General features: G+C 40.8%; 1 protein-coding gene across 2 annotated transcripts in view; it reads left to right on the top strand.

The window, feature by feature from the left end:
* The window catches only part of INTS7 (integrator complex subunit 7), a 92111-nt gene that overhangs the window by 74509 nt on the left and 4353 nt on the right, over positions 1–13249 (top strand). For both annotated transcript variants that reach the window (XM_059145318.1, XM_059145319.1), the window contains 5 exons: positions 97–200; positions 1446–1514; positions 7626–7758; positions 11067–11165; positions 12710–12895. In XM_059145318.1, coding sequence (XP_059001301.1) covers positions 97–200; positions 1446–1514; positions 7626–7758; positions 11067–11165; positions 12710–12895 — 591 coding nt within the window. The remainder of the gene's footprint in view (positions 1–96; positions 201–1445; positions 1515–7625; positions 7759–11066; positions 11166–12709; positions 12896–13249) is intronic.

Genomic DNA, 13249 nt, shown 5'->3' with positions numbered 1-13249 from the left:
GGATAGTTTTTTTTTTTTTATGTTTGGTTTCTGTGGTATATCATTGTATAATAATGATAGCATGTTCCTTGTAATTGATCTTTTCCCTCTTTTTAGATGAAACAGTCCATGGAAGAATTCCGAAGCCTTGCTTCTCGATATGGGGATCTCTATCAGGCGTCTTTTGATGCTGATTCGGCAACATTGAGGAATGTGGAACTGTATCCTAAGCTGCTTCAGTGTTTCTCGTTCTCTGGAAGTATTCTTTTAAACGTAGAGTAAATGCTCTAGATATGCTTAACTGAAAATATGTATGTTTAGATAAGCCTATAAATTTATTATAATTAATAACTTCTCTTTTGAAATCTAGTATGAGTGGTTTAATTAATTTTACTTTTTAACTTCAACCAGACTTTTTTTAAAAAGTGGGTGACTCCGTGGTCATCTTTCTCCACCACTAGGACGAGCCTCCCAAACCCAGGTCCCACCAGTGTTGCATTCTTTGTGCTCGCTTGATCTACACCAGAGAAGGCAACACATTTTCCCACCAGAAAACCATTCTCTCTTTTGTTACCTCTGTCTTCTTCATGGTTCCTGTCACCTTCCATTCGTGATCTCTAGGTGCAGTCGTCACTCTGGTTTCTTAAGTCCTCCTCTTTGAGTTCTTCATATTTTATTAGCAGCCTCAAATCCTTTTTGAAAGGAGAGAAGAGATACATTGTTTTTAAGTTGTGGAAACTATCAATCAGTAGTTGTCTAACTATCAATCACTTTAGTCTCTAAGTAAAAACCTAGCGAATGCTATGGACCCTTTCCTCTACAGAATGCATTTCTGCACACCCGGCACATTTACATCGTCCCCGGAGGGTTACCAGATCCCTGGAGCCCCCAGCTTCAGAATCTCTGGGGTAACTTCAGACCATTTTTATCGTCGTTGCTTTTAACTTTTATCACTGAAACTCCTCCATCGGAGCAGAGGAAAAGAGTTTCTGTGATTGAATCACGGAGCCTGCTGCTTGGTTCCCCCTTCCCACATTAGGCAGCCTCTGAAGTAGAATTTAAAAATCACTATTATAAACAACATATATCCCTTAAAAAGGAAAAAGAAATCATGAAGTCTCAAACTACTTGATTTGATAATATATGGTTTTCATAACTAAAAATATAGTCTGCATTTTTTTTTTTTTTTTTTTTTAGATATTTATTTATTTATCTGACAGAGAGAGAGATCACAAGTAGTCAGGCAGGCAGATAGAGAGAGGAGGAAGCAGGCTTCCTGCCGAGCAGAGAGCCCGATGTGGGGCTCGATCCCAGGACTCTGGGATCATGACCTGAGCTGAAGGCAGAGGCTTCAACCCACTGAGCCACCAGGTGCCCCTATAGTCTGCATTTTGACTTGATATTCTGGTAATATAAAATCTACGTGGATTTCGCTGTTTTCTTGTATAACCTTAACACTAACCCAGACAGCAGCAGAGCTGTTTACTGATATCTCATGCAATAGAAGCCCTGATTTTGGACCCAGAATCAGCAAGGTATTTCTAATAATAGTTTACATTAAAGTATATTTTCCAGTGTTACATTACCTAGTCATCACAACATGTGTTTTAGAAGAAGTATTGTATGTATTTTGGGAGAGGTTTTATGGAAGAACAGAGAAGAGGGACTTTGTTACTATTTGCCTGAGGTCACACACCTAGTGACAAAACTTGTTTTTTCTGATTCCATGGCTTATTTACCTCTGCCTTTTTTTTTTTTTTTTTTTTAAAGATTTTTTTATTTATTTTAGAGAGAAGGGAGAAAGGGTCTCAAACAGACTCCCCCACCAAGTGTGGACCCTGAGACGAGGCTCAATCTCAGGACTCCCGAGATCCAGACCTGAGCTGAAATCAAGAGTAGGACACTTAACTGACTGAGCCACCCAGGTGCCCCACTGCCCCTTGTTTTTAAAACATTGACTTGGAAAAAATAGCTGGGAAGAAATTCTTTGAATTTGAATATTTTATTCTTTTATACTATAACTAAATTTTGGTGTGAAAAATTGGGTTAATAATTAAGCTTGAATTTTTTATTCTTTGATTTCTTAAAAAGATATTCTTGTTTTGCTTTATTAATATTCTTTTCTCCTTTCCTATTAACTAATTATTCAAAAATTTTTTTTTTTTTTAAAGATTTTATTTATTTATTTGACAGACAGAGATCACAAGTAGGCAGAGATACAGGCAGAGAGGCAGGCAGAGAAGGGGAAGCAGGCCCCCTGCTGAGCAGAGAGCCCGATGTGGGGCTCGATCCCAAGACCCTGAGATCATGACCTGAGCCGAAGGCAGAGGATTAACCCACTGAGCCACCCAGGCGCCCCTCAAAATATTTTATTAAAGAATGATCCTTTTTTTTTCCCATTACAATTCTGTTTTGGAATGTGCATTTTCAACTGTCTATAATCCAGTTTAGTAAGGCCCGTGGTTCCAAGGTCAGCTTTCTCAAAGAGAATATAATCAACAAACCAGAGATTTCTCTACCCTAAAGCATTGACTCATAATTTCTTTTCAGGACAATAGGAGGATCCTTGCTTCTGTTTTAAAGTTCTGCCTACTCTCAGACTAGGCCACTTGGCTATCTTTGTCTGCATTCAGCCAGTCCATTTTAATATAATATTTGCTTATTTTTCCTTTTATCCTGTTTTCATCAGTGTTCATTTTCTCTCCAGACTTGCAGTGCTTATTTAAAAACAAAACAAAACCAAAAAACCCTTCTTTTAAGTTTTAAAATGTTCTTAAACCTCCATGTACTTTATAGAATCCTTGCCAGTTAATTGATGCTTCAAGGATCACACCATTTCTACTGTGACATACTCAATTACTTCTTAGCACCCAGATGTCATTGTACTATTGATTGGCTTAATAAGTATAAATAAGTGTTTTTCTTGACTGACTTTTTACCGGATTGGGTGCATAGTCAGCAGGGATGCGGTGAAGGGAGTTCCCCCGCCAGCTTACACTTGCTGCTCTCTCACTCTCAGTGCTTCCTGCCACCTTTCTTCACTCCTCTCCTTCCCCTCTCATCCTCCAAACCTGTTCCCTTAGCCTCTGCCCTTCATAGCAGGGAAAAACTGGAGAGGAAAGCTTGCACCTTGAAGGAATGTTCTTTGGGTTTCGTCCTCAATAGTATACAACCCCAGAGTGTGGCGGATTCCTTCTAAAACTTCTGTTCTTGATGTTATATTCTGCACTTTCCAAATAAATACTAGCAGCTAAGAAACCTCAAGAGTGAGGCATAATGTTAATATTTCACTAATCTGTCCATCTTTTTCATAGCCTGGGAGCTTTTTGAGGGGAAGAGACCTTGTTTTCTTATCTCTGGCACCTAACATCGTGCCTAAGCCAGTAACAATAAATAAGGATTAGGACAGGGCAAATGTTTATAATTATGAATATGATTGCCTCATCCCAACCTTTTAGAATTATCAAAAAGAAGTTGTCCATTGCATTTTTCTACTGTAGCTTTTTATTTGCTCTGTATGCTTCCTTTGTGCTTAATCTTTGCGTTACTGCCTAAAAGGTAAGGGAACAATTTGCAACGGTGACACAGTAACTAAAACCTGGATAAAACATATACATTAACTCTTTTCCGATGATGTTGGGCAATAGGAAACTCAGGAATGTAATCCTTCAGAGGAGGGAAATAAGTAAGGTAAACCCTACAGGAGTCTTCACGTTCCTCTCCCTGGAGGCACTTTTTAGACTGCCTCTCAGGGAGGAGTAACCAAAGCAGAACCTGGCGGTCTTGCTTAGTTGAAGAGATAGGGATCAGGGTTCAAGGAACCAGAAGAAGCCAGATTTTGCAGGACAGAATACAGGAGAGAGGAAGACGCTTTCCCAGGAAAGAGTTCCAGAAATTTCACAGGCTACGAATCTTCTTCGGCTGAATGCTAAGGTACACATACGTAAGGTGCAACTCCGCAAGGCCAGGCAAAAAACTACAAGGGAAAGAATAATTACAAGGAAGCTGTAAGCTGAACAGAGCTCATACATGTAAGCTCACACATACTATAAGCTCCCAGAGCCCACACATGTCTGAGAAATGTTCGAGTTCCAACTAGCCAAATGGAGAGACCTTTTTAAACACTGAGAGCATTCAGAAGAAACACCAGAAGGGTCAAGAAGACATAATTCTAAATATTTATGTACAAAGTAACAGATCTTCCAAATATATGAAGCAAAAACTGAAAAATAAAAAAAGCAAAGCAGAATTGAAAGAAAAATAAATCCATGATTACAAAGTTCCCAACATTTCCCTCTGAACAATTGATAGGACAACTTGTCAGAAAATTTCTTACGATATGGAAGACTTTAACAACACCACCAGTTATTTTGATTTAATTGACATGTATTTACCAACAGCAGCACACCTGTTCTTTTCAAGTGCATTTAGAACATTTAATGAGATAAACCACATGCTAGGATAGAAAGCAAATCTCAAATTTTAAAGCATTGAAATCATATAGAATATGTTATCTGACAAATTAGAATGGACTAACAAAGATGATCTCTAGAAAATCCCCACATATTTAGAATTAAATAAGACTACTGAATAACCCAGTTGGTCAAGAAATCAGAAGGGAAATTAGAAAATATGTTAAGCTGAATGAAAATGAGAAAACCACCTATCAAAACTCGTGGGATGCAGCTAAAGCAGAGCTTAGAGAGAAATTGATAGCTTTAGATGTTTTTATTTTGTTTTATAACAGAAAAAGAAAGTTTAAAATCAGTGATCTAAATTTCTGCCTTACCTGAATCTAGAAAAAGAAAGCAAATTAAGCTCAAAATAATTTGAATGAAAGAAATAACAAAAATATAAACAATAATCAGTGCGTGAGAAATAAATAGTGAGAAAACCAGTGAAATTCAAGTCTGGTTCTTTGAAAAGATCAATAAAACTCATAATACTAGCTAGTCTGAGCAGTAAAGGAACATGAATTACCAATATCAGAAGTCAAGTAAGAGTACCAATCCAAATCCTGTAGCTATTAAAAGCCATAATGAGGGAATAACAATAGCTCTTCATGAACACAGGTATAAAGATCTTTAAAAAAGCATGTAGAAATTGAATCCAGGAATATACAAAAGATAGTACATCAAGACCAAGTAGGTTTTATCCCAGGAATACCAGGTTAACAATAGAAGATCAAACAGTGTAACTCACCATATTGCAGAATAAAGGAGAAAAGCTGAAGTGGAGGACTTAACAAACAGTTCAAGTTTTACTATAAAGCTATAGTGATTAAGACAATGCAGTATTGGCTTGATTGTAGAATAATAGAGAGCCCAAAATATGGAGAGACCACTGACATATGTAAACATTTGATTTTTGACCATGGTACCAAGATAATTCAATAGGGAAAGGATAATTTTTTTCAATGAGTGATGCTAGGATAGCTAGTTTATCTATATGGGGGGACAGAAAGTCTTGACCTTGCCTCACGCCATACAGAAAAATTAACTCTGAATATATCATAGACCAAAATATAAAAAATAAAACTGTAAACTTTCTGGAAGACTACCTTGGAGAAAGTCTTCATAACCTGGAGGTCAGTAGAGATTTCTTGGGATACAAATAGCAGTTACCAGAAGATAAAAATTTGCTAAATTGAACTTCAATTTTTAAATTTCTGCTGTTTGGAGATGCCATTAAGAAAATGAAAAGACAGGTCACAGATGGGGAGAAAATATTATCAAATATATTCTATCAGAGGACTTATATTCAGGATATTATATTCAGGATACAACCCAAGATAATGCAGTTTTTACAAATTGACAGATTTGTACAGATGTTTCAAAAAAGGAGATCTGCTAATGTCCGATAAGCAAACAATGCTTAACATCATTAGGCATATGAGAAATGCAAATTAAAATCACAATGAGATACCTCCGAACACCCAATAAAATGGCTAAAATTAAAAAGACCTTCAGTATCCAGTATTAGGGTGTGGAGGAGCTTGACTTCCTACCATTTGGGGAATACAAAATGATTCAGCTCAGCCACTTTGGGAAACTGTTGGCAGTTATCGTATGACAAGTACATATTTCCACGTAGAAATGTAATGTAAAATTTCATTGCAGCTTAATTTGTAATAACAGAAACTGTAAAGATCCAGATGCCGCTCAACGGGTGAATGGATAAACTCATACGTCCATTACATCCATACGATGGAATACTACTCAGCAATAAAGATGAACAACCTATTGATATATGCAAAACACATGAATGACACTCAAAAACATGCTGTGAAGGAAACCAGACACAAAATACTGCATGCTTTGGGATTCTTTTTATATGAAATAACAGGAAACATCCCATTTATAGTGATAGAAAACACACCTATGGTTGCCTTGGGTCAGAAGTGGGAATTGACTAGAAGGGGTAGGTGTGTTCCTAAGCTTTTATAACCTATATCTCAACAAAGTATATTTTTTAAGTAAATGAATCTTTATAGGTAGGGCAGTGTATTCTGAATTTAGACCCTCTTAGTAGCAGATGTAAAAGACTTAAATTTCTTTATGCTTTGTGTGTAGAGTTTTTCTTAGAGTCATATAAATGAGGTTCAGGTCTTGTCTTATTGGAGCTTGAGGTACAGTACAGAGCAGGGAGCAAAGCTTTGGATCCAGGCAGTTATGAACATGATGAATCCTTTAGCATTCACTGTAGCTGTAGAAACATGTGCCTAGAATTTCATCTCCCTGAGCCACATGTGCGTGGACTACAGGTAATTAAGGATGCCTGTCTCCTGGAGTGCTTGTGACAGTTATAGGGAATAACCTGTATAAGGTATCTAGGGGCAGTCCCTTCATGGTGCTTTTTAATACACACAGTAGGTGTTAAAAGGGTAATAAGAGAAGAATAAGAACAGTCTGATGCCCGGTGTGGCTGAATTACCTATATTGCGTTTGCAAGTATTCCCGTGGAAGTTTAGTTAGAACACAAAAGCTTTGCTTTCTTTTCTCACTTAGAAATACTTTCAGAAATACTTTTTGGGGTGTGAGGCAGTAGAGGAAGAAGGAGGAAATCTAGGTCAAACTTTCCCAGCGTGTTCTATGTGCTCACTTTCCCCTGAACAGTCCCACACCATCCCTGTCTGTTCTGGATTCGTGCCATCTCCACAGCCCTGAGCGCCCACCCCACTTCTCTCCACATCCTATCTGACCTGCTTGCTCAGTGGTTTGTTCAGGATCCATCTCTTCCATGGCATTCCCCACTCCCCCCACATCCTGATCTTTTATTTATATATCTTCACTGGTTATGGGGCTTTAGCCTGCGGGCTTTATGCTGCTGGTTACCTTTTCAAATGTCTTGGGTCTCCTTCACCTCATGGCAGAGGCAAGGGTTAAGTATTTTTCTACTACCTAACAACCAAAGTGATTAGCCTTACATAATTTGAAGTCAGGTCTGGGTGTACTTACTAGTTACGTGACTGAAAGCAAATCACTTAACATTTTCAAGCCTCAGTTGGCTCATCTGTAAAATGGGAACAGCAGTGCCTACGTCGTTATTTTACCAAATAAATGAGAATATGTAGAAAGTGTCTAACATGTTTAGACATTAAGATGGTGACTCTTTTGGTTGATTAATTGCTACTGATGTGACCTCAGTTTCCAGGAATCTGGGTCTGCTGGAGCTGCGCATGCGGACAGCGAATATGAGCGGAGAATGATGTCTGTGTACAATCGCGTCTTGGAGGAAGTGGACTCACTCGATCGGAAATGCACCCCTGTTTCTTACATGGCAAGTAACGTTTGTTTCATTGAGTTTTTATGACGCAGACGTGGGTTTTTATCCAACTCGGGCACTTTCTAACCCTGTGACTTCAGTCAGTTCACCTGTCTGCTGGTTTTTTCCATGCCGGTTTTGTAACAAACAGGGCTCCTCTCATACCTGGCTCTCAGCGTCGCCGTCCATGGCGGTGCTTGGCACCTCTGCAGCCGCTGCGCACTTAGAGGAATGGGTCAAATCTCCTCCCGCAGAACACAGAGAAGACTTCTTCCCCTCTCCCGCCCCTTTTTAACAGTTTAGCTGAAATTGCAATAGTTGTCAACCCTGGCTACACACTAGAATCACTTTGGAACCTTTTTAAAAAAATACGTCAGTGCCCAGGCCGCACTCCAGATCAGTTAACTCTGAATCCTTGCAGTTGAGGGCCAGACGTTAGTATGTTTCAAGACTCCCAGGTGATGCTGTCCTGCCACGGGGTTGAGAACCACAGGCCCGTGAAACAAAGAACGGGGCTCATTGTCTACCTGGCGATGAATCACTTCTGCCAGGGGATGCCACCGATGTCCTTTGGCGCACTGCTTCCCCTTTGGCCTGCTGAATCTCTGCAGCCTTGGGGCGTGGGGAGCTCTTGTTCCTTCTTCAGTCTTTTCCACCACAGGACAGACTGACGCACACTCACCCAGATTTTCTCCTCCCTGTCTGGGCATTCCCCCGTGTCTTAAGTCAGCTCGGGCTCCTATACGAAAATCCCTCTAGACTGGATGGCTTGAACAATAGACACTTCTTTCTCCTAATTGTGGGGGCTGGAAAGTCCAGAATCAAGGTGGCAGCCGGTCTGGTCTTGGTGAGAACCCTCTGCCCTCTTCCACCCGTTCCCCCTTCTCACTGTGCCCTCAGACCAGGGAGACAAAGGGAGCTCTGGTCACTTTTTTTCTTCTAAGGACAGTAATCCCATCATGGGGCCCCACCTCTAATTACCAACACACTGGGAGCTAAGACTTCAAAATAAGAGTTGGGAGAATACAGAAGTTCGGTCCCTAAGACCAGGTCTCGGGACTCACACCCTGGGGATTTGTCCCGCTCTGCTGGATGCTGATATCCCCCCGTAGCTTCTTCTGGCTCCTGCGCTTCTCGCTCTGTCCTCTCACCTTTTATCAGGTGTGTAAGAAGAAATTGACAAGGTGTGTTGCAGAAGAGTTAGATCAGATTTCAGGACAGGAACTTTCCTGGACATACCGCTTTCCACATACGATGGTCAATACATATTTGCTGAACTGAATCAACAGGGGTAGTTTGACATTGAGATTTGGTTGCTAAGGGACAGAGTAAAGATAATCTTTGAAGGAGATAAACACATCTGTGCAAGACATTGATTAAATATCACAAAATACAAAGGCTGGAAAATGCCAGATTCAACAAAGAAGAGAGTGCTGGTGTCTGCTAGTCCTCTCCTGCTGGTTTACTAACCATAGCATGGGACTTCGGGTCTCCAGACGCTTCCTGTATGGTCATCTGCTGCTGATGTGGAGGTGTGCCCCAGGTGCCTGCGGCCCGAGGCCATCCACACTGTCCCTGTAATTGTAAAATCTGCATCCATTCTTTTGAAAGAGAGAATGGTGCCTTTTTGCCAGGGAATAGCCTAAGGTCACTTGTGGTCCGCTTTAGTCCATCCTTGAAAGAGGTGTCTCTCTTGGCATCAGACTTCCACCCCTCGTAGGATGTCCCTGCAAGTGCTTCCCAGATCCCTTGTTGCAGGAGGATGAATAATGTTGAGTTGGCAGTTAAACCTGAAGAAAGAGACACAACGTGTTGGAATCTATGTTGTGGTTTTCTCAAGTAACAGATCTGCCATTATTATGGACCTATTGGACACAAAGTGTTCAGCACCGTAAAACCAGTAAGGGTGGGACAGGAGCTTGGAAGGGCAGGCCGCAGGGTAGAGCGGTTCTCACCCTGAGGTGCTTTGGGGCTGCTGATGGGGAAGTAGACTGAGGAGGGGAGGGTTGACCAACTGGAATAGTTCTGGGTTCCCCAGAGTAACATGTGTTCTGACGGCGCTGTAGTTTTTCATCTGCTAAGCTGGTGAATTGTTGATGAAATAGAACCAAATAGAACCAAATAGTCATTGAACGAAGAGACAACCTAGGTTCTAGTTCCAGCTTGTCCCCTTGCCGTCTGGGTGACCTGTGTCATCAGCAAAATTGAGGATTGGCCTGGGTGACCTCTGTAGTATCTCTGACGGTGCCACGGGTGATACTCATCTCCACTCATCAAGTTGGATACAGTAAATAGGCACATTTTATGTACCTGTGTCAGCCGTACCTCAATAAAGTGGTTTTAAATAGATAAATGTGTGTAATATCTTAGAACTCTTAAACGCTAGTTGTATAACTCCGTTTACTAAGTCTCAAAGGATTCATTGTGTGATTCTCTTCTTCAGCTTTTCTGGGAGTTTCAAAACTCAGTTAAGTTTGTGAAATGGATTTTTGAAGTAAGGTCCTCTTACTGAAATTTCAGAGTTCTGTGGAGTTGAACTGTATAGTTGTTCTTACTCAGAATTCCAATAAGTTTCCACCATCGCTCATTCTCCGGGGACCCCTGGCCACAAGGACAGGGAAGCCACCCTCTGGATATGGGAGGGAAGAACAAGGCAGCAAGGCTCCCTGTGGGGTTTGGTGTTAGGCCTCAGATATCAGTGTGCTGGCTTCCTTATCATATGTTCTCGATCCTACTTTACCGTAAGAAAGTGACCCTATATTATAGTATCTAAGCTAATTATATAATACTATACCTAATAGCTCTAATGCTACAGAAATGCACAATATGTGCATTATTTGGCCTGCAAGATTTTCTCCTACATTTCACTTTTTATTAAATGTACTTAAAAATAAAGTAAAAATTGGGACGCCTGGGTGGCTCAGTTGGTTGGACGACTGCCTTCGGCTCAGGTCATGATCCTGGATTCCGGGGATCGAGTCCCCGCATTGGGCTCCTAGCTCCATGGGGAGTCTGCTTCTCTCTCTGACCGTCTCCTCGCTCATGCTCTCTCTCACTGTCTCTCTCTCAAATAAATAAATAAAATATTTTTAAAAATAATAAATAAATAAATAAAAATAAAGTAAAAATCTGCAGTTGTACTCCTTGACATGAATGATTTGGCAAACATTTGGGTGTTCTGCCCGTTTCCTGATGGGTATGTACCTTTGCAATATTCTTCAAAAGACCATTTGTACTTTTTAAACTTCTTCCTGAAAGTACCATTTGTTGATGAAATTTGGAAATTTATTTTCATTTGACTTAGTTTCTTTTTTCCCTCCCAGCATACAGCATGCCTCTGCGATGCCATCATTTCCTTGCTGAAAGTTCCTCTTTCGTTTCAGAGATATTTTTTCCAGAAACTGCAGTCTACCAGCATCAAGGTAACGCTACCAAAATACAGAGGTTAATATAGATTAAAAACCCAGTTACCTTCTGGAATACATGGGCTATAGCTCAGCTTCAGGATCTTACCTTTGGTTTTGATAAAACGGGCACCCTTTAGTTAAAAGTTTTTTATACCTTTATCAAGTGGTTTGGTGAAGGTAATGGGATTTGGGAGTTAAGCCCTTTCCTTCCTTACGCGCCAGTGCCCTGCGGGCGGGGTAGACAGGGATTTAGCTACCTGCAGCTCTGCCCCTTGTCTCCAAGAATAATTTGAGAGGTTTTCTTTCTTTTTTTTTTAAATATATTTTTTAAATTATTTATTTATCTATTTATTTATTTTTATTTACTTGACAGACAGAGATCATAAGTAGGCAGAGAGAGGGAGGGGGAAGCAGGCTCCCTGCTGAGCAGAGAGCCCAGGGCTGGATCCCAGGACCTGGAGATCAGGACCTGAGCCGAAAGCAGACTTAACAGACTGAGCCACGCAGGCATCCGGATAGGTTTTCCTCACCGTCCTCAAGGATCTTGAGCTGAGTTCGCGTCTGATTGGGCTCTTCAGACTCTATTTAGAATAATTCGGTCTGGCAAAATGTTACCAGTCCTACCTCCAGAGCGCTTTTGTCTGTGAGTATCACGTTTTGAGGGGCTGGCCAATGAGAAGAGCTAGTATTTGAAAATATTTGAGCCACTCCAAATTCAAAAGCTCTTTTTGATTCAGAGAATGGAATTGTTGGAAGAGGTGGAAAACTAGCCTCCAGGAGATTTCCTGAATTATCCCTCTGTCAGTAAATGTCTTCATTGCACTTTTGCATATCCTTTTGAATGCTTCTGGTTGTAAATAACAGAGTATTACATCTCAGAATGACCTGGGTAATAAGGAAAATTGATTCTCTTAGATAAGAGGTCTTCGGGTAGGATGTGCGTGGGGTTGACTGACACAGTGTTCAGCATCGTCAAAAAGACCCACCTCTTCCATCTTTTCATTCAGCAGAGTTTGGGCTTTCTGTAATTTAAAGGTATTTGGGATTTTTAATACGTTCTTAAATAAAAACTAATGAGAAGTTAAAATGTCATTTGGTTCATTTGTGCAAATTGACTTTTATCCCACTGTGACTTGATCGTACATGTAATTCTTGAATTTTAAATTCACTTGCCCTTGAATTTAGCCTTTCTAACATTATGTAAGACCAAAGAGACAGCAGCTAGATAAGAAAATTTACATAGCGCATTTTCCTGCTAGAATTGGTTCATTGTCAAAGAAATGCCCCACTGCAGAAACGGGGAAGACTAGGGCCTTCACTGTTTTCTGTTACCCTCACACAAAACTGGGGTTTGGGGTAGAAGACACAGTGGTATTTAGCAGTGACATTAGGGAGAAGGAACCCTTGACCTGAAAGGTGCATTTGTTTGGTTGTCCCAGCGGTCAGGTCCTTAGCTGTGTAACGCTGTATGTAACCTGTAGACAAAAATCAGCACAAGCATTTGCTGGAAGAAAGCTTGCTCTTGCTTGTGAGCATTGATCTTCCTGTTGGTCTTCCAGCTGGCTCTGTCACCATCGCCCCGCAACCCTGCAGAGCCCATCGCTGTCCAGAATAACCAGCAGCTGGCGCTAAAGGTAGAGGGAGTGGTTCAACACGGATCTAAACCAGGACTATTCCGCAAAATTCAGTCCGTCTGTCTGAATGTTTCTTCCACACTACAGAGTAAATCCGGACAAGACTACAAGGTAATTTAGAAAAGAGGCACAGTTGTGATGTGGATTTTATCACCTCATTCATGGAAGTTTTCCAGTCATTTTCATGGTTAAGCAGATTGCAATGAAACCTCCAAAGGGGAGACATGTGGACATAAATTAAAAGCACATATTGGGGTTTGAGGGGCTGATAAATAATACGTCTCTTTTCTCTGCTTGAACCAGTTGATAGAGAGCATCCAGGCAGACAGAGATTAAAATATGAGTCTTACTGTTCAGTGATGGGAAAACCTAGCTCAGGTGCCTGGCAACCAGGAGCTTCTCGCCTTGTACCTCTGAATTGAATTTTCCCACCCAGCCTCAGCCTCTGCACATAAGAGCCTGCCC

The sequence above is a fragment of the Mustela lutreola genome, chromosome 14 (genome assembly GCF_030435805.1).
Source record: "Mustela lutreola isolate mMusLut2 chromosome 14, mMusLut2.pri, whole genome shotgun sequence".
Classification (NCBI taxonomy): domain Eukaryota; kingdom Metazoa; phylum Chordata; class Mammalia; order Carnivora; family Mustelidae; genus Mustela; species Mustela lutreola.
This window is presented reverse-complemented; position numbering and strand designations above follow the sequence as displayed.